Source organism: Xenopus laevis, chromosome 8L (assembly GCF_017654675.1).
Source record: "Xenopus laevis strain J_2021 chromosome 8L, Xenopus_laevis_v10.1, whole genome shotgun sequence".
NCBI lineage: Eukaryota > Metazoa > Chordata > Amphibia > Anura > Pipidae > Xenopus > Xenopus laevis.
In genome coordinates this window covers 1,223,718-1,245,877 of record NC_054385.1, presented here as the reverse complement: position 1 = coordinate 1,245,877, position 22,160 = coordinate 1,223,718, and the positions used below count along the sequence as shown (strand labels likewise).

The 22,160-nt window shown below is 46.0% G+C and overlaps 1 protein-coding gene across 1 annotated transcript; it reads right to left on the bottom strand.

Moving 5' to 3' along the window:
* Window positions 1–377: 377 nt before the first annotated feature.
* LOC108698112 (taperin) lies at window positions 378–20,977 on the bottom strand. The gene is made up of 4 exons (XM_018229365.2): window positions 17,864–20,977; window positions 3,606–3,798; window positions 2,848–2,921; window positions 378–2,381 (listed from the first exon to the last, which is right to left on the bottom strand). The coding sequence occupies exons 1-4, from the start codon at window positions 20,756–20,758 to the stop codon at window positions 2,340–2,342; spliced, it is 3,204 nt and encodes a 1,067-aa protein (XP_018084854.1). The 5' UTR covers window positions 20,759–20,977; the 3' UTR covers window positions 378–2,339.
* Between the last annotated feature and the right edge of the window lie 1,183 nt (window positions 20,978–22,160).

Genomic DNA, 22,160 nt, shown 5'->3' with positions numbered 1-22,160 from the left:
ATAGCACCAGTACCAGGGATTTTCATGCCAAGCCCTATAGCCATTTTAGCCCATGAGTCACCAGCCTGGGGCTGTATCTGAACCTTGGCACAATATAAGTCCCTGGACTACAACTGCCAATATCCTTCAACATATGATCAAGGTTTAAGGCATGCTGGGAGTTATAGTTCAGCCACATCCAGGGACCAGTGTGAAATAAAAACCCACTTAGTTGTGGGCACTGGACGTTTGCAGGTGCAGCACATGTAGGTGTGGGTAATTGGTGGCACATGATTCAGCGAGTACTTGTACCCGGGCACACCCACCTGCCAATAATGGGGAGATCACCAGGGCAGGGTGCAGGCAGGGAGACATATGGGAGCAGTGACACCCAAGCGTTTCCTTGCACTGACAATGTTTATTGTCTCTGCTGGGTCTGGATACAAAGTGACAAAGTTCTGAGCCAGACCCACAAGCATCACACTCAAGTGAGGTCCATTCATTTTCAACACAAGGGAAATAAAAAGTCAGTATTTGGCCGCATAACCAGGAATGGCTAGTACAGAAAGGAAACGGCTAGTACAAACAAACAGTAAACAGCTAGTACAAACAGGAAACAATTACACATTGATTCATGAAATATATTAATTATATGAACAATTACTGATATAAACATTATGAAATCAAGTGCAAAATAGACTATCGGAGTATTTAAAGGTAAACGACAATAAAACAGATGGTGCAAAAGGGGCAACGTCAGAAGTAAGAAAATAGTGGAAAAGTTGGAAATTACGTTTTTCTATAAAAATACAGTTTCTCATAAATCAGTACAGCTATTAATCGGCAGCCTGTGGCTTTCCAGGTGCTGCTGGAGTGCAGCGATTAGAGTGCTGGGAGCTGTAGCTTAGCAAAGAAGGCTTGCCACCTGGCTGCTATTTTAAGGGCCTGGCTGGTAGAAATGATGGTTGATCCCAATGTTATTAATAAGGAAAAAAGATAAATATATAGGAAGGCCGGGATTTTTTCCAGAAAAGGCAACCCTATTTGCAAGGCATGCTGGGAGTTGTAGTTTCGCAACAGCTGGAGAGGCACAGGTTGAAGATGAGAGAGCAAATAAAGTGGTTGAAGTAGAGAGGGGCCCTTGATTAGGGGACCTAGTAAGGCATTCAGTGTTGCACATTTACTAAAGATTGGGGTACAGCCTATTATGTTCTGGGTACAGCCACACAAGCAGATTGGTCACTGGTTGTGCAACAGCACACTTTATTTTGACATTCATTCAGGACCAGTCCATTCAGTGCTTTGGGGGGTACTCCTGATAGCAATGTGCTGGTTTACATTTTGCCAGGAGAACAATAAAATGAGAGGAGGATAGAACTGCAAATCAGTAATGATGGAGCGGCTGCTGTAGGCTGCACACTACAAGAGCAGGACTGGATATGGACTGACCTGGAAATCTTACTGAATAATAAATAATCTCATGGAGTCACATGACAGCGGCTCCCAGGGGGAGGGGAGAATATCTGGTGCCCCTGTGCAAGAGGTACCCGCTGTCAGTGCCCAAGTCATACCATGTGACACATGGGGTTGTGCCAGCAATAGGAGCGCCCTTTAACAGATTCATTTCTTGGGTTGGTACCAAGTGGCCTGGAGGAGTCAGCTGACGAGCTGTTGGGTTACTCGTTAATTTAACTAACGACAGGACTTTACTCCTTTTGTCTTATGAACCCTGAGCTGATGGATGTGACTGCTGCGCAGCGCGAGGAGAAAGAGAGTCAATTCTCACATTCACGCACTGCTTCTCCACTATCCACTGATACTGAGGCACAGCCCCCTGTCACACTGCAGCCTAATCATCAGAGGACTTTACATTATAAATAAAGATATATATAGAGAGAGAGAGCTCTCCCCAGTCACTGTACTCCACGTGCAACACAAGAGCAGATAGTGAGAGCACAAGCATCCCCCCCAGCTACACAGCACAATGAGGGCCACACACACACTACACAATCGCATCCAAACCAGAGCCGACCTACCGACCCACGCAAGAGGCGGAGTTCACAGACACACAGAGATTTGGTGAAAAGCCACTTGCTAATTAATATAATTAACAGAGCTCCGGGGATTCAGTCTCAAGGGGGGACGCCGGTGCATAGATACAGTGCATAGATATAATGGGAGTCGCACGGAGTGGAAGTGTATAGTGAGACAGGATTGGGTGCAAAATTCAGTCACACAATGCAGTAAAATGCATTTCCCATAATGGCCAAGGTCCGTAGCTGAAATCCAGGCCGGGCTGCGGCAGAGGGACGGAGTTGTGGGCAGTGATGTTTCTGCTGGAGTGGAACATGGGGGCTCCTCTAGAAGTACAGCGCCAGCTTGCTGCTTTCATCCGGGCTCAGCTGAAATACACGAGACAACATGAGATGGACTGTCAGAAGTCAGAAGCAGTTTATCAGGAGCAGCCAATGAATGTGCCTGTATGTATTTCGCGTGGAATTGAACTCAGGAGCCCAGCGCTGCAGGCAGCAATACTACCCCTGTGCCAGCTCATGATCAGTGTTGGACTGGCCCACAGGGATACCAGGAAAACTCCCGGTGGGCCCAGGGGTCAGTGGGCCTATTTCATGGTCATTCCATATTTCTTTATGAGAACAAAGAGGCTAAATAGATGGAAGAATAGAGTATAGTATGTAGAGAAAAGAGACTTGGAGACTAAAGAGGTTGAGTGAAGAGAGGAGGTATAGTAGTTTGGAAAGTGGGCCCTCAGCCTTAGGTTTTTTGGTGGCCCCTGGCATCCCAGTCCAACACTGCTCATGAGTGAATGTGATATAGATGGAGCAACTGTGTGGATATGAGACTAATTACCGTGTCATCTCCCAGAGCCTTGCCGTGTTGGGGGGCCGCAGTGCCGTACTGCTGTGCAGTGTAATCGGACAGACCTGCAGGGAGGGAAAGAACAGGAACATTAGTGTATCCCACGTGACATGCGCACCCTTCCCATGATCCTTAGCTGCAATATCAGACAGTCTGTGCCATACAGGTATACATATCCGGCAGTTTACAGGCCGTACAATCAGCAAATTCAGCTATAGCTCAGCCAATCAAATAAAGCCTGGGATTAAAGGGTAAATGTGAGCTAAATCCCTATCCATTGTGTTCACACAAGTAAGTATTTCTCAGTATATTCTCATAAGAATCAGTGACACTGGATCATTTTATGCTTCTCACTTCCTTCTCATTTCTTTTCTTGCTGATACTTATTCTCCACATTTCACTTTATTTTACCCCCATTCTCTTCTCATGTCTGCTTCTGTCATTGGCCTCGCTTTGCTCCTTTCCCTATTCTTACACTGTTTTTTCCTGCCCAACCCCGCCCTGCATTCCCCTTCTTTTTGCTCCTTCCTATGGCACATGGGGTGTACTTTCAAGCAGTGACCCCAATCAGGACACCCCATATTCTTCCTTTACTCGAGTCAGGAGTAACATTCCAGTTCCCACCTAACAGTGCCAGAATGTGACAGCCATGCTTGTGCCAGGGGGTAGTATTTTTGTGGCAAGGACTTGGGGGAAAGAATTGTTGGTGTTACAGTGAGAAACAATGAGGCCAAAGGAATGGGGGGTACCTGAGTTATGGGCATTGCCGGGAATGGGAAACTTTGCCCGTGGGAAGAAGTGATCGTTCAGCTTCTCCTCTTCCTCATATTCCGAGCCTGACCCCTCGTATGCATCTTCTTCCCCAGTGTCGTCCGCTAGTGAGTTCTCCGACGGGTACTCGAAGATTTTATGGATGTTCTTCTCATTGAACGTGATCTTCATCTGGCGGAAATAAGAGACGCAGTTAGTCAAGGGCAACAACCCAGCACAGGTCCAACAGGACCAGAGGCAGGAACTACCCAAGCAACAGATTCCATATGAGTGACTATTAGCACTGCCCAAACCAACCCAACGTGTCACTTATGCTAATGATAATAACCCAAGGGAGCATGTAACTCACAATGGCAGCTCCCACCCACGGTGCTGAACTGTTTATCAAGCCACAATGTGGGTTACACAGGAAATATAGAAACTGGATTGTGCAACACGGGAACCTGTAGGAACCACTGAAATTCTCCTCAGTCTTTAGCTCAGCTTAAAGGGCAACTCCACCCAAATAATTAGTCCATTGTGAGAATAAAAAGAATCTGAAGCTGAGCTAGTGAGTAGGTATTAGACAGTTTCACTAGAGTGAAAAGCCAGTGGGTTAGTGACAGGGCGGTGTGTGTGTTAGAGCACGAGGCAGTAAGACAGGCATTAAAGCTGATTTACAGGACAAATGCTGCCAATTGTTATTTACCCTGGAGGTATTTCTGGCAATTAGTGAGGTATCTGCTCACACCAGTTCTACCCAGACAGTGTCGGGTCACTAATGGAGCGGTGACAGACACCAGGGAGATCCCAGGCATGTGTATGTGGCCCCGGGGCAGGGGAGAGGCAGTTCTATTGGCCTGTGTATGGGGGGTTTGTTAGTAAATGGCAGGTCCCAGGCAGCCGGGTGCAAAGCTGAGCCAGCATTCCTGAATGGTAATAATGTACTTATAAAGGTGGTGAGGGGTGGCAGCAGGAGGGGCCACGCACGACAGGAGCCACAATGACTAACCGCACTGTCAGGCTTTACATGTCATTGTTACATTTGCTGAGAGGCCATTTTTATTGGCTAATAAGGGACACAGCATGCAGCAGCTGATAGGGCCCCTATACACTCCCATATTACTAATGCCCATATACAATACATGACCAGACTACAGGCCAAGCAGCAGCAGGCATTTCCCTGAACCCCTCAAACCATGTGAATGTTCTGCAGCCACTGCTACTGAGCCCCCTGCCTGGTGCAACTGGGCCTCTGAGCTCACTGCACCCCTTTATCCACCAGAGATCCGCATGGGATTATTCTTTCCTTCTGGCCTGGGATTTGCAGCATTAACATAGACTGGGGCCTGATTTTATTAGCACTGCCACAGGGCTCTGCACCCCAATCCTAAGGGCCAATGCGGCACATGGGAGCCTACGCCTTAAAAGGAGCGGCTGATGATAAAGGCCATATAAAGCTGCACGCATATGAGCCTCGGAAGGTTCTATGGATGAGATTTGAAGGGCAACTAAAGCCCCAGATAATCACAGTTTATTTATTTAGGGCTGCCGCACACTCCCCCAGAGCCAGCAGTGCTAATCCCCCACCACTAACTGTACACACAAATGCAGAAGTTACAAAACAATAACATGTCATGTGAAGGTGAACTTCCCCTTTAACCCTCTCCATGCTGAACAAAAGAGTGCTGCAGTGACATGAGATTTCCATTCTGTGAATCACAATGGGACCAGCCCAGGGCCTCACCCTTCTCCCACTCTCCCCACACAGACTACACTCAGCCCCGCTGGGAGTTACAGCACAATTACGTACTAGAGGCTGCAGGAGAGAGGCAGCCAGTGAAGCAATATAAGAGCTCAGATAAAGGATCCGCCATGCACCTTAGCAGCCGTCCCACCTCTCTGCTCATGAGCCATGCCCAGCAGTGCACTGCCTGTTCACATACCAATCACTAGTTCCCCTGGTTATGCCCATTCATTACTATGGGTGTTATGTGCAATGTACAAACTGTGGCACCATCCAATCACCCAGGACTAATGTGCCCAACTGCTTACCCTTCTCTTAATATACCCTTACACTGTACTAGGAAACAATATGGCAGCTCCCTCCCATACATAAAACTAAAGGCGTCACCATTGCGTTGCTCTCCTGATTGACACCAAGAGGTTAATAAAGCACCTGCTAAGTCCACACAGGTAAGTACAGTGTGAACCTTCATCTCTGCTTCTGCAAATAGGATCTGTTTAACCATCCGACTGCTGGACCCACACGTTTCTTATTCAGCTTTTCATTCTGCTTATCTACATCTGGGCATTTGCTAAAGGTGGAGACCCAATGCTGAACCAAACAACAACACAGTCTACCTCCTCCCACCCCAAATACTTACCAAACACACAGCACTCCACTTACTCTTCACTTTTCAGCAGCATATTCTGGAGCGCAGCAATTTTTGTTTTTGGCCACGGCCAGCCCTTAAATATCATGTTCATTTTACATTTCTGTGTTTTTTATTACAGTTTTGCTAATGAAAGTGAATTGCCCTTTAAGCTGCAAGTCACAGTTTCCCCAATAGACTTGCTTATCTTAAATAGTTACAATTGTTTCTTTGCTTATCTTAAATTAAACAAATGTATCAAAGTGCACCTGCCACATATTCTTGGCTCTCTGCCAAAAGCCAATTAAAGGAAACCGCCAAAATAAATACTTCAGCCACAGATTTTACATCTCTTGCCTTGAACCACCATTTTGTGATGGTCTGTGTGCTGCCTCAGTGATCAGCTGACCAGAAATACTGCAGCTCTAACTGTAACAGGAAGAGATCACCCGACCAGAAATACTGCAGCTCTAACTGTAACAGGAAGAGATCACCTGACCAGAAACACTGCAGCTCTAACTGTAACAGGAAGAGATCACCTGAGCAGAAATACTGCAGCTCTAACTGTAACAGGAAGAGATCACCTGACCAGAAATACTGCAGCTCTAACTGTAACAGGAAGAGATCACCTGAGCAGAAATACAGCAGCTCTAACTGTAACAGGAAGAGATCACCTGACCAGAAATACTGCAGCTCTAACTGTAACAGGAAGAGATCACCTGACCAGAAATTCTGCAGCTCTAACTGTAACAGGAAGAGATCACCTGACCAGAAATACTGCAGCTCTAACTGTAACAGTAAAGGTGGCCGTACACAGGCAGATAAAGCTGCCGATATCGGTCGTTTGGACCGATTTGACAGCTTATCTGCCCGTGTATGGGGGCTTCCGACGGGTCTTCCCGATCGATATCTGGCCACGATATCGATCGGGAAGGTTTGATTTTTAACCGACGACCCGTCGGAGCCCCTTGGCACATCGTAATTCGATTGTTCGGCCGAACGTTCGAATTACCCCTGATATGGCCATGCCGTTAGTGGCATTTCGGGGAAAGATCCGCTCGTTTGGCGATGTCGCTAAACGAGCGGATCTTTAAGTCTATGGCCACTTTAAGAGATCAGCTGACCAGAAATACTGCAGCTCTAACTGTAACAGGAAGAAGTGTGGAAGCAAAAGACAGAACTCTGTTAATTGGTTCATTTGACCTTACAAGTATAGTTTGTTTGGTATGTTTATGTGCACCATGAATCATATAATCCCACGGGACGGCCCTTATTTTTTAAAATAGCAGTTTTCTATTTAGGATTACCCAACGGCAAATACTACTAAAAAAGTATATCATTGTGAAAATGTTTTATTAACATGAAGCAGGTTTTTACATATGAGCTGTTTTATGCAATATATTTTTATAGAGACCTACATTGTTTGAGGGATTTAGTTTTCCTTTACATTAGAAACATTGTATCTTTTCCTGGCGGTTCAGTGCAGGAGATCAAAGAGAAAGTCAGGACATTTCAGTAACAATCCGGGACTGCAGGTTGAGCTCAGGACTGTCCCATGAAAACGGGACTATTGGGAGGTATGGGAGCCCATGTGACACAGGTCGGTACATTGGGAGGAATTCCCGTGCGTCTGGTTCTGAGACGCCGAATGGTACTGGGGTGTCTGTAGAACGTGAGGGTCACGGATGAGCAGCAGAGGAACAAAGAGGGATGAAACTGTTGGTATGGGGAGTCAAACTGAATTGGTGGCAGGGGCCAGACACCTACATGTGACCTTAGTGCAGAGTTAATTTGGGAGACACATGAAAAGGCGCTGGGATTAGTGTGGGTGGGTGTGTAGCCTTACACAAGGGCAGGTGTGCTCCTTGCATGGACAAAACACACTAAACACTATTATGTGTCTGACAAAAGGGACAATGTGACCATCACAGCTGAAAGGGACAAGGAAAGGCAACATGACGCACATATGGGCTACGGGCAACAAAGGCACAAGATAAACACAGGTGAATCAGTGCAACAGTCTACTGGCCAGGCCAGTGCATTAAGGGACACGAGACGACTGTTTATCCACGACTGGTCGGGCCGGTTCCCCCTTACCAATTTGCTGCTAAATATGTTTGTATCTCCGGCAAATCTTTATCATTGGCATGCAAAGCAAATTCCACAGGCTCCAAACGCTCGCAGTGTGTGTGCCCCCAGGGCATGAGAATAACAGTTAGCTGGCCATCTGCATCACAACTGGCAAATGTGGCAACCCTAAACAAGTGCTGTGCTGCAGGCTGGATAGCCACAATAAGGGGCCAGTGTGTCCTTACTAAGCAGAGGGGCCCTAAGGCTAAGCATAGCAAACCCCTAAATGGGCTCCCATCCACACTGGAGGTGACCATAGAAGTTACAATTACAATCTTTCCAGGAAATATTGTTTGTTTCAATACACACTTGTAGAGCTGAATCGTCCGATATACTGATAGAAACAATGGAACTAACAGAGGCAGAGCAAATCAAAATTTTCCGGCCAGCCCGGTCAATGAGCCAACCGATCCAAGTCTTCTACCAATATTGGTCAGCTCGTCTCCCACCATACACCTACCGAATATTGAACGTAAATTAGTTTCGTACATTATCTGAGCGTCTATGGTCATCTTTAGTCACCAGAGGTGCCCTGCCCAACTGCCAGCTACTGGTTCAGAACAGTATGTGTTTACTTATGCCTGGAAACAGTGAGTGTTACTACGTAAGTGGTTTGGGGGAAATGCTTCACTTCGAAAAAGTCACTTTTCATGCATGAACGGGAGGGTGTGTATATCCTGGTGCTTAACAGCCCTGTCTTCCCTTATGCCAAGGATTCCACATCACATATAAGGTTTCACAGAAGTCATTAGAGGTGGGCAAAGCAATCTAGCTGAGGGCCTTCTGTGGCCCTAACTAGACAACACAACCAACAAACAAATTGCAGGTCGCTCGCAGGTAGAAGAAAACAACTGTCCCAGCAGCCAGTTGTCACAAGGAAAGGTTGTGTCATTATTAAATATTTACCCAGAAACAAGAGAGATTGGTTTGGGCAGGACCTGTTCCGCTCACAGGATTGTCAATATAAAACAGGGAGGCACAAAGGTGCCATTGTAAGTACACACAGCGCAGGGGCAAGATTGGGCAAGTAACTGTCAATGAGACCTACACTTACTGGAATCCCTAACAATGGGTGGAAGACAACGTGTGTGGGACTGAAACCGCCAAATTGCTTCGTTCTGCACAATATACTGGGAAGGTGACATATAAATATATCAGGCACCCCATAGTCTGACGCCCTGTGCCCCAAAGCTGCCATTGTTATTCTGTCATTAGGTCTAGCAGAGGGACAGCTAGACAGCAATCCCAAAAGCTCAGGACCTCTGCCTACATGGTGCCCCCCGATGTGTCCTCTCCAACCCTTCATGGGCGGCTGCCTGGATCTCAATGCTGAAGGCTTCTGTTACCCCTGACAGTTTTGTGGGGCCTTTTTGTTAATAATCCAGTTGTAAACATAACTAACTTGGTTGATGCACCATCATTGCACATCACCATCCACTGTTTCCCTCAAAAAAGAGGTGGCTTTCTTAATAACCTTATAAAGTGCTCCCCATCCCAAGCCAAAGCAAGTTAGATGAAGTTTTGGTCCAGCAAACCGGAATATTCAGTACCCACATAGTTGGATGACACCGCTACAGCACCTTGAAGCCCCATGCTCACAGTAATGTAAGTGGCCTAAATTATTTAGTGAAGGAATCACATCTTATTTCCAGGGAGTGTGTCTCGGAGAGAGCGACCCTTCACCCAGCTTATCAATAATTGCTGCCCGGTGTGCAAGCGAAAACCGCGTGTGCCATCTTATCTGACTGGGGGAAGCCAGTGACAAAAGTGGCAGCATGGGAATCAACATGTATTTGAATGTAAGCTATAACTGCCCATGGAATGGCCCATGGTGCTGCCGATGGACACGTTAGTACTGGTCAAGCCTCTGTCAAGTGACCTTGGTTCACTGTAAGAGGATTTCAGCTCTGGTACGTCTGCCTAGCCCATCGGCACAATGAGCTTCTCTTTGGCTCCATGCAAGCGTGAACTGTCTCAGCACTTTATTTTCCAACACAGTGTGAATCAAATCAGCACCAGGGTGGCTCTGCCAGCACAATACCCAAGGTTTAGGGCACAGAGTGGAGAGACACAGCATTTACTTTGTGTGATTCAACTGATTTTACACAGCAAAAAGTGTCCAGCATCATCTAGGATTAGCACCAACATGCCAAGCATCTAAACCATAAATATATGTCAGAACCAGTCACACTCAAGCAGTGCCCCTATACGGCTGACCATTCAGCAGTTATATTCCCACATGGCAGATATAGCGGAGAGGGTATCACAGTCCTTCCTGAGACCATCTGTACTTCCCTCAGAATGGAAATAACATATGTCTATGTTGCGCTCCTCCAATGGGATACACGGACTGGCAATATGGAGAGCTTGATGCAAGGGCCATGAGACCTACAGGCCACTAAATGATGGGCTTGATGGAAGAGTGGGCTTATAAAACAGATTATGAAGATTGTGCAGATAGGGCCAGTCATTTCTAGCTAAATCTCTTTGATATAGTGGATGGAGGTGGTAGAATAAATAGAAGACCTAGGTGTTTTGGTAGAAACAAAGGTGCCTATGTTATGTAACTGGACACATTGCCCAGAGCATGCTAAATGGCAAGCACCAAGAGCACACTGGTGCCACTGGCACTCTCACTTCCCAACAAATAAAACCCACAATGTTTTGAAGCCATTAAATACCATTGGCCTGTTGTACCAGTGATTAGGTGGCAGCGCACATGCATTTTATACAAAGGAAATAGGGTCAGATTGGCGCACCTATTTTTCATCATACAGCCCAAACACAACACGAGTCTTCCTAATGCTGTTTGGGTATAAAGTAACAACCAGATGATCAGGAAGAAGAATGCAAGATAAAGTGGCTCCCCAGGGTACCAGAAGGCAAGGCTGAAATGATTCTATTTACTATAATAAGAGCAAAGGTTCCTTGTGAAGCAACACTTACACACACTAGCAGACGGAGTGACAAAACTCATTGCCATGTAGCTAAAGTTACAAGATACTGATCCCAAGGAAGAACAAATTCCAGTCTAGACAGTAACCTAATTCAGCTATCCTCCTTATAACATTCAGTCCCGGTAACGTTTCCTTTCACCAATCTGCCCCACGTAAATCCAATTTTGTTGCACAAAGAATACCCCTTCTCTGTAGATTTGTACTGATACCCAATGGGCGGCCTTACTAGATTAGTAATGGCACAGCTTGCAAACATCAGTGGACCAAAAATGCAAACATGTTCCAAAAATGCAACAATTTAAACCCAGCACATTTTCTGATTTTCCGGCAAAGCTCAACACAAGCACAAGCTCAATTGAATCTTGGCAAATCAAAGGAGGGGAGAAGATAAAAGGAGCGATTGGGCACAGGCTCATTCTAGGGTTTCACACCTAGCTCCAAGAAATGGCAGGATGCGCCCATGTGTGACACAAGGTGTACTAATAAGAGAACATTACAGGTATCACTGTGCCGAGCTTGTAGACACATAAGGCAGTGTCACTTTGTCTCACCGTGCCAAGGAGGTGCCACTGTATGTGCTTAGCTTGTTACACAGATAGTAAGGACTATGGCACACTGGCAGCTCCTGATTCTTTTAGAGGCACTCTGTACAATATGAGGCCCATATAGCTTGCCCCAAACTTATCTACTGTCCATCACAGGTTGGCCATATGCATAAGGGGTGTGGGGAGACAAGCGGGGCTCAGAAGTCGGAGAAATTTCCACTTATGTTTGTGAAAAACTGAACCTCTGGTCTATTTTCCATCTAGTTTGTTTTCAAGAAGCAAAGTGAAACATTTGCTCTAATTCCTATGGGGATTTTCAAAAGTTAATTAAGGAGTAATCTGCAACCCGTGACCCTCAGCATCCAGAGACTGGCTCGGACTTCTATTTCAGCAATGGCTTGTAAGTCTTGTGAGATTCAGTGGTCTGAGCCAATCACACAAGGCTGTTTTTAAATGGGCAGTAGGCAAGCCCCCACCCCCAGGCAAGTCCTTTAAATAGAGGCCATGTTGATATCGCTACACCTCCACTAGTATCTTTCTTCCACCATTCCCCAAAGACCAAGGACGTTCACCCGATACAGAGTTGCACACATTTCAGCCCAGATTTGCATATTTCAACCAGAAAATTATATGGATAATTCCAGCAACTCAGATGGCACAAAGGACACCAGTAGGCATGCTACAGTTTATGATGCAGCTAGTGACTCATTTGAATTGAACTTTTGCCCCAATAACATCCTCAAAGGAGCCAAAGGTTTGGGACCCTTTATAGAATCATCTGGAGAACCAGAACCGAAAGCTTTGTATGTAGAGAGGAATGTGTTAATCTGATGTCAGAGAGGGAGATTTACATTTTATGCTCGAGACAGGAATGCGGATGATGTTAGATTACAGGCAATAAAGAGAAGCAAACAACTCTGTATTATTTCTCTCAAATGAGGAGAAGGAGGATGAAGTCTACTCCTGTTCCTCTTCCAAACTGCGTTCCCTGAATGTGAAGTTCAATAAACAGACACAAGCAATGCAATGCAAATATTGCAATAAATTAAGAGGATGATAGGAACACAAGGGAAGTCTGAAAAAAGTCCCACCTCCTGAAGGTGGCCACACACAGGCTGGTAAAAGCTACTGACAGTGTGTAAGTGTGTGGGGCCCTCTGACTTCCCCTATACCGAGAGTCAGCCAGATTGCAATCTGGCAGAGGTAAAAATCTCGTTGGATCGTGGACTGCATTTGTTCGTTGATGCGGCCCCATGATACGACCGGCGTATTGCTTTCATTATGATCAAAATGTTGGGCCCTAGGGCCCATGATTGGATCAGCATGATATAGCCCACCTTGAAGGTGGGCATATCAGGGAGATATACGCTTGTTTGCCGAAATTGCCAGAGTGGCTATCTATGTGTATGGCCACTTTTAGAAGGTAGTCAGATTCTTCTTACTAGTTAAAACCTTTGAACAAAGACTCTCTTATTGTAGAAACAAGGGCACATACCCAAGTTCTGATGTCCACTCTGGTGGGTACATACCAGAAGGGCAACCTGAAATCGGTGTAGTGAAACACTTACCAATCCATTATATGGCAAATGCTAAATCCATGGGTATAAACCCTAAGCCTGAAGTACAGGTCACGGAAGGAAGGATAGTAGAGAGACTACGGACTCTTCTGGTGGCAAGGAGAAAGGATAACGTTGAGCTAACAAGAATATTACCATGACCCTGATCTATTTGACATTATAGGAAGAGAAGAGGTGAATTTTTCAGAGGTAACAGTGTAGCCCAGTGGGACAGAGAGAAAGAAATAACTTGTTGCATACAGACACATTAATTGAAGCTGAGTGTGGCTATACTTTCACTTGCCGGCTGGGTAGGTAACGAGGAGTAACCAGATCTCAGCCTGCAGCCCAGCATTTTCACTCCAGATAACAATCTTGTGCCACTGAAAGCAGATCCCTCCCGGGAAGGCAATGCGTCCATTCGAGCGCCGCCGCCTCCTCGGGAGCATCACTTACCACCTGCAAGGCTTGCCACTCAGCACCTGCTCTTACAGCATGGATACTACATGTACCCTACTGTCCCTAGAGGAGTTGCTCCAATACACCTCTGTGCTAATTCTACATTAATATATATAGATTTTAGAGCCTCAGAATAAAAGGAGCCAGGATCTCTACTGTAAACAGGCCCAGATTTGTAATGTGTGGATTCTGGCAAATGGCAGGGGGCCTGCTGTAAGATTCCACAGAGTCACTGTTTATTGGGCCTGTGGGGGGCTGTTTGGGTAGTTAAAAAGCCAGGGTCTATCCCTGTCCGGACCTGCCTGTAAGTAATTATGCTCAGCATATTGCACGTCTCGTGGGAGAGTTCTGGGGCCTCAGATGTGCAAATTAATGCATTTATGTTACATAGTTAGTTAGTTAAATTGGGTTGAAAAAAGGCAAAGTCCATCAAGTTCAACCCCTCCAAATGAAAACCCAGCATCCAGCGCCGGATTTCACTTTTGGGCGCCCCTAGGCCGCGCGGTCCGACCAGGCGGCCGCGCGGTCCGACCAGGCGGCCGCGCGGTCCGACCAGGCGGCCGCGCGGTCCTAGCGCCCGCCTTACCAGCGCGCCGGCGAAAAAACGCCGGCACAGCTGGTGCAGTTGAACGGCGGCTGGGCGGCATGCCGCCCCTATTTCTTTGCCGCCCTAGGCCCGGGCCTATGCGGCCTTGCCGCAAATCCGGGCCTGCCAGCATCCATACACATACCCCTCCCTACTTTTAATTAAATTCTATATACCCATACCTATACTAACTATAGAGCTTAGTATCACAATAGCCTTTGATATTATGTCTGTCCAAAAAATCATCCAAGCCATTCTTAAAGGCATTAACTGAATCAGCATCACAACATCACCCGGCAGTGCATTCCACAACCTCACTGTCCTCACTGTGAAGAACCCCCTAGTCTAAAGAGGTGACCTCTGGTACGGTGATCCTCTTTATGGGTAAAAAGGTCCCCTGCTATTTGTCTATAATGTCCTCTAATGTACTTGTAAAGTCTAATCATGTCCCCTCGCAAGCGCCTTTTTTCCAGAGAGAACAACCCCAACCTTGACAGTCTACCCACATAATTTAAGTCTTCCATCCCTCTAACCAATTAAGTTGCACTTAGTCTCTGCACTCTCTCCAGCTCATTTATATCCCTCTTAAGGACTGGAGTCCAAAACTGCACTGCATACTCCAGATGAGGCCTCACCAGGGACCTATAAAGAGGCATAATTATGTTTTCATCCCTTGAGTTAATGCCCTTTTTTATGCAAGACAGAACTTTATTTGCTTTAGTAGCTACAGAATGACACTGCCCAGAATTAGACAACGTGTTATCTACAAAGACGCCAAGATCCTTCTCATTTAAGGAAACTCCAAACACACTGCCATTTAGTGTATAACTTGCATTTATATTATTTTTGCCAAAGTGCATAACCTGCATTTATCAACCTCATTTTCCAGTTTGCTGCCCAGTTTTCCAATTTAGACAAATCACTCTGCAAAGTGGCAGCATCCTGCATGGAACCTATAGTTCTGCACACACACATCACTAACAAACAGTAGTAACTAACCAATTAGAATTTAATTTGTCAAAAGGTGCTAACACATAATTCTGCATTCCTGGATATCCAACCAATTGTCTCCTAATATTAGAGCAGCCTGAAAAATCAAGTAGACAGCCTAGTCATACTAATCCAACAACTAAGTAAAATGATCAGCCCATGCCATCTTGCACCAGCCACTGCCCCTTTTGCATGAGTTGTCATCACTAAAAACCAAAGACTGATTCTAAGCAGGCAAATCTCATTACTATGCGGACACTTTAATAACCTGTACTGGAGGACTCTGTCCTACCCACATCCAGCCTTGTATACCCAAGCAGTTAGGTGGGGCACGCTAGATAGACCTCTTCTTATTGCAAAGAATTGTAACATAGTAACTCACTGCCACACAATAAGATCAATGCTTACCCAACCACCATCAGTTATCATTGTTCTGGTCATAGGGTTGGACATCTCTGGTATAGACTTGATAGAAACTGGATATTTACAACTAACCACATTATAACAGGGAGAGAATTTCCACTGTATAATGATGTTGTTCTTATGAAGCAGCTATTGTATTTTGGAGCACATTTGGCCCATGGAAACCCTTGGCTAGCATGTGACTGAACCTGGTCTCAGGAATGTCTTGAGTAATGCAGCTGACAATATGGTTTGATTTGCCCAGATCAAAAGACCGACGTAAAAGGGAGTAGAGAAAATATTCCAGGTTAGGAGGAGCCCCAAGGAAATTCCTTGTACATAATGAGCATTTATCAGCGATGATAATCAACTAACAACCTTATCAAACATTCCTATATATCTGAGGCTGAGGAGACCACACTCTTGAGGTCAAATTTGGCTGGGAGCCATTCCTTTCCAATAATAGTGTTGAAGCTTGGCTGCACATATCCCCCAACATGAATAAATAAACCCCTTCAAATATGGCTCCTACTTCTGTGGGAAAGCACAATATTTAATCTACCAAAAGGCAGGTTGGTTGGCTCTCAAGCACTTTTACCTAGCCAAGGGGTTCATTTAAAAGAGAATGCTGCTTTATGCTGTTATTTTAGGTCAGTACTTCTTGTTTTTATTTTTAATTCCCCGATAAACCTGTCACACCCAGTCCTTTTGCCTATTCATTTTATACATAGTCTAAAAGTCAGTCATACAGGTGTGCCTAACAGCAAGCGCCATAATGCAGCTCCAAAGTACACACAGTTCTTGCTTCGTTGTGACGAATTTAAACACCGTCTTGTGACCGTGGGCGAGACCAGTAGACACATTCTTAATAACAATTAGTTTGGGAGATTTTGTATTGATAAAGACAAGACAGATATTGAAGCAGGACAACAAATATAGGTCATTCTTGGGGTGCAGAATGTTCTATTTATATGCACATTGTCCCTTTCGGTCTGTTACAAACATGGCAGTAAATCTTTACAAGCAACATTGTCATAAAGCTATTGAGCTTCCAAGGACAAAAGTTTTAATCTTTCAAAGTCATTAAGGGTGGTTCCCCAGGAACTAATGTGTCTGCATACAGAAGTAGGGTATCGATGTGTAACTTTGTTTGTTAACATTATTTCATAGAGCAATAAGAATGAAGAGCAAGTCAGAAAACAATGTAATACAGACACCATTATAGATGCTGGTGGATAGATTCTACCAGACCAAAAGCAATACTAGGCATATGGCTCTGGTGTGGGTACAGCTCTTTCAGACTAGGGATGTGTGGGTGAGGAGGATGTATTTGAATTTTTAGGTAAATTAGAAAGAGTAAGCCACATGAATTTATGTAGCCACAAGGATGAACAGGTTAATAGTTATAGGCTCCAACAGTTTAGACAGTGAGGGCACATTCTGCTAGGCCAGCCATGTGGAAGATGTGGAAGTATGCTCTAGAAGAGGCGTTGTGAAACTTTGTGAACACAGGTCAACAGTTGTGATATCTATGAATTCTGATGAATGCATGAAAGTCTCAAAACACAACTGGGTTACAGTTGAAGGGAATACCAAACTTCTCCAGACATTGGTTACTAGGTCCTGCAGCACTGCAACACTTTCTGTTCTACTCAGTAGCCTTCCAGTATGAATGTAGAGTACAAATCTATACAAAAACCTAAGGACACTAGTCAACTGACCAACTTGTCAACAGCCCTTAAACCTCTAAACCTGAAGTGTAGGTGAGAGCAGTATTTCAAATAGAAGCTTATAGCTGACTGTAAAGCCACTGGCAAACTTTCCCCTCCCAAAGTAAACTATGAGAATAAAACACAAATGAATCCACTTATTAAATGATGTTGACAAAGCTGAAGTATATTTTGTACATTTTGGCTAATCCATAAGGCCTGCCCAACCTCTGTGTTCATTCTCACATTGGAAAGAGAAATGACCTTCCTTTCATACACACTTTTCATACATGCACCGCAGATGTCTAACTACATTCCAGAAGATTTAAACACCAATAGGAACTTGCAATAATTGACTTAATCATCAATTAATTGAAAAATCGAAGTAAATGAATGTCTATTAAATCTTGAATATGTAAGCCCTTTAGGAATGCTGCCTAACCCCTATAATATAGAGCATGTGATGCAGCCATACTTAACATTTCATTCAAGTTGACTAAACTCTAAGACTTTGGCACTTTTTGACTCAAAAGTATGCTAATATTTACCTTCTTCCTTGAGGAACCATTCGCAGACAGGCAAGATTTGGACAGTGATTGGTATCCCCCGACCACTTGAATTTCATCCACTGTTGGGTATCGCTTCTTGAGCATTGCTCCAATTTCAGAATAGGGAGTCTCAGTCCTTTTAGAGCTGGCATCTTCATCTTCCTCTTCCTTCAGCACAGGAGTTCGTACGGGCTCCTGTTCTATAACTGGTTTTCTTTTCGGCACTATGGTGAAGGTGTTGCCAGATTTATTGTGGACAGAAGATGATAGGGGAGCATGAGGCCGATAAGAAGGTAGTGGGGATTCGTTACCATTGACAGCTACATTGGCCTGAACATTCCCATCCATTATGTCCGAATTCACTATATCATCTATATTTGTGATAGGGATCTCAGGTTTAAGGTAGTCATCCTGAATGTGTGTCACCGACAAAGGGCCCTTATTGTTTTGATGTATACTACTTAAATACTCCAGTTCTGACCCTTTGTCGGTGAAAGAATGGCCTTCTGTGGAAGAATGAGATGGCAAAAGGCCACTTTGCCAATCAAAGTCTGAAAGTGAGGGCACACTGGATGCTTTCTGCGTCAGAGAATCGACTTCTGGTTCACTGTCTGTATCATAAGCAGTGTTTTTCTGGAGTGTTTGAGATGGAGGCAGTCCATTTGAAAGTATACCACTATCTATGGGAAAGTCTCTATTATCTAACTTTGGGCCATTTGTGGTAGGTGCATTGACTTTTGGCTTTTCTTTGGAAACTTTTTGCACCTCATGGCCTTGATTTGATACAGGGGGGTTGGTTTTCTTTGGGATGAATACAAAAGAATTTTTAGACTGCATTCGGATATTTGCTAGCGCCTTTGCCTGGATGTCCCCGTCTGGGATGCTGCTAGGATCTGGTTTTACAGCTGGCCTGATCTCGAAGGAACGGTTACTGCTTGTGGAAGAGGAAACCTTTTTTTGTTGGTTAGGGGTGGCACTAGACAAAGTTGGTTTAAAGTGATCAGGTACAGTGGTTTCTGATTTAGTGGCACTCGATTTTAAAGAATTACTATTAAAAATGTCTGGCTCAGACTTTGGCCTCCTTGAGTTGTCAGCCTTGGAGATATGATTTGTGGAAACACTGGCAGATGGCACTTGTCTGTGTTCCTCACTGGACCTTCCAGCAAGGGAGGTCCTGCTATGCTTAGTTTTTGATAGTAAATCTTGGACACTGACCTGCCCTTTAGGCTTAGTTTTCTCATCAGGATGGTCAATGTAACCATTTGTAAGCACTGGGACATCTTTAGGTTGTACTCCAATTGTCTCAGGTTTCCCCTTGGTATGAGAGGCAGCCTTTGGGTTGACAACAAAAGTGTTATTTCCAGTCTTCTTTTGGGGATTCAGTGCTTTGGGCAGGGGTAGATTATCTGCAGTGGAGCCAGCTTCAAACCTTTCTCTAAAGGTTGCCACACTGGGTGAAACAACTTTCTCATCTGTAGAGGTTTCATACCGAAGTCCAAAAGTTGAGGATGATAAAGCAGGGGAAGTTACTGGAGAGGTTGTTGGGCTGGAAGGTTTTTTATACAATATGCTAGGCAAGGAAACAACAGGAGAGGGCTTGGAAGGTAGCCACGAGGGGTCATTAAGTGGGAAGCGTTTACTTTCCTCCGAGAAGGAAGTGGATAAAGGAGAGATTTCTCCATAGCGCTTGGGGGCCTTGTTGACCGTGGCTTGGCTGTGCCTCAGTGGGGCTGTCTGATTTGGCAAATCTGGCATCTTGTTGCTATCATCTCTGGATGGGCTGGACCTTCTATCCAGAATATTGTCCCAACTCCTAGATCGTGGGGGTCTGCTGTGGTCATGGCCAAATTTTTCCAGCAATCTACTTACTCTTCCAGCCTCCTCGACCACTTCGTTGTGCTCCTTCTCTACATTCTGGGGCCTGGGCTCTTCGGTCTCATAAATGACAACCTCAGAAGCCCTAATTGCAGCAACCTTGCTTCCACTCTTGGCCATAAGGGCCTCCACTGTGTCCATGTGAGGCTCCTGTTTCTTAGTCCCGCTAAAGTATCCAGGGTCTGACTCAATGATGATAATGTGGTCGGCTCTAATGGTACGGATGCCTGGTACGTTACTATACATTTCCAACAGGGTAGGAGCCGGGGACGGTTCTCTGGGCTTGTTCCGTCTCCTCTCCTGTTCCAATCTAATAAAGGGATTCTCGTGCAGAGGCCCCAAACTCTCCTGCAGCACCAAACGCTCTCCATCATCACTTCTCCTTTTCACAGAGGTGGATTTTCCCAGAGAAGAACTAGAGGCCCTCACTGGCTTGGCTGCTCCTGGACTTGGGGCCCTCACAGACTTCACTGCTCCTGGACTTGGGGCCCTTACAGACTTCACTGCTCCTGGACTTGGGGCCCTTACAGACTTCACTGCTCCTGGACTTGGGGCCCTTACAGACTTCACTGTTGCTCCTGGACTTGGGGCCCTCACAGACTTCACTGTTGCTCCTGGACTTGGGGCCCTCACTGGCTTGGCTGCTCCTGGACTTGGGGCCCTCACAGACTTCACTGTTGCTCCTGGACTTGGGGCCCTCACTGGCTTGGCTGCTCCTGGACTTGGGGCCCTCATAGACTTCACTGTTGCTCCTGGACTTGGGGCCCTCACAGACTTCCCTGCTGCTCCTGGACTTGGGGCCCTGGCAGACATCCCAGCAGCAGGGCTTGATTTCCTTCCTGAGCTGCGACCCCTGTCAGAGCGCCTGCGGTGTGGGGAGCCGTCCCTTCCTGGGGTTCCGACAGGGACGCCCTGCTTCTTAGCCCGCTTTCTCTCCAAAACCTCTCGCTTCCAAGCTGGCATGTTCCCAGAGTGAGGATCGGGCCGGACCCAAACCTTAGGGCGGGCGGTAACTGACATGGCTGCAGGCGAAAAGGGACGGACGAGAGAACAGAAGACTCGCCTGGTCCAGCCGCGCCGGCAGCTTCAGACTGACTACTAAGTTGAGGTGCGGGACCGAGGTCCTGTCAAACTAGCACCGCCCACATCCTCCGCCTGCTCCATAGCACGTGACTACACAACAAACACGCCCACCCCTGCCATCAATCTCTCGATAACAGTGCGCCGAATGCACGCCCCTTTAGCCCAAAAAGCGCAGCGCACGGATGCTAATGAGTCTGATCGACCCCTCCCTTAGCGTCTCTATAAAACGTGCTCACGTCAAGCCCAACCCCCTGTCTTTATTGTCTTCTTAACCCCACCCAACCCGATGTAACTCGATAACAGTCACGCCCCTACACCAGCTTTGCCCCGCCTAATTACTTCTCTACCTCTCACCTGCTCACCGTGGGGAGGAGTGAAATGTCACACGTCAAAACACACGGAACGTCAACAAATGACATGAGCATGCGGCTTCAATCACACGGGGAAGCCTCACAGCGAGGCGCGAAACGCAAATATAGCAAATGCAGTTTTCTGTTACCTGGGCAACTGCTCCTCCTGTACAATAGAAGGCATGTTACACACGTTTGCCTCAAAGTAACTTTCTTGTGGTACTGCCTGTAGGTAGTTACTTCTGAGTAACCTGTACTGCCTTATGTACTTATCGCAGGTCTCCCTCCTGTGGTACTGCCTTATGTACTTACCTCAGGGTCTCCCTCCTGTAGTACTGCCTTATGTACTCCCTCTCCTTGTAGTACTGCCTTATGTATTTACCTCAGAGTCTCCCTCCTGTAGTACTGCCTTATGTACTTATTCTCCCTCTGTGGTACTGCCTTACTTACCTCAGAGTCTCCCTCCTGTAGTACTGCTTATGTACTTACCTCAGAGTCTCCCTTGTAGTACTGCCTTATGTACTTACCTCAGAGTCTCCCTCCTGTAGTACTGCCTTATGTACTTACCTCAGAGTCTCCCTCCTGTAGTACTGCCTTATGTACTTACCTCAGGGGGGTCTCCCCTCCTGTAGTACCTGCCATTATGTACTTACCTCCAGAGTCTCCCTCCCTGTAGTATGCCTTATGTACTTACCTCAGGGTCTCCCTCCTGTAGTACTGCCTGTATTTAACCTCCAGAGTCTCCCTCCTGTAGTACTGGCCTTATGTACTTACCGGGCAGAGGTCTCCCTCCTGTCAAGTACTGCCTTATGTACTTAACTCTCTAGGGTCATCCCTTCCTGTAGTACTGCCTGTATTTACCTCAGAGTCTCCCCTCGCTCTAGTACTGCCTTATGTACTTACCTCAGAGTCTCCCTCCTGTAGTAACTGCCCCTTATGTACTTACCTCAGGGTCTCCCTCCTGTAGTACTGCCCTTATTGTACTTACC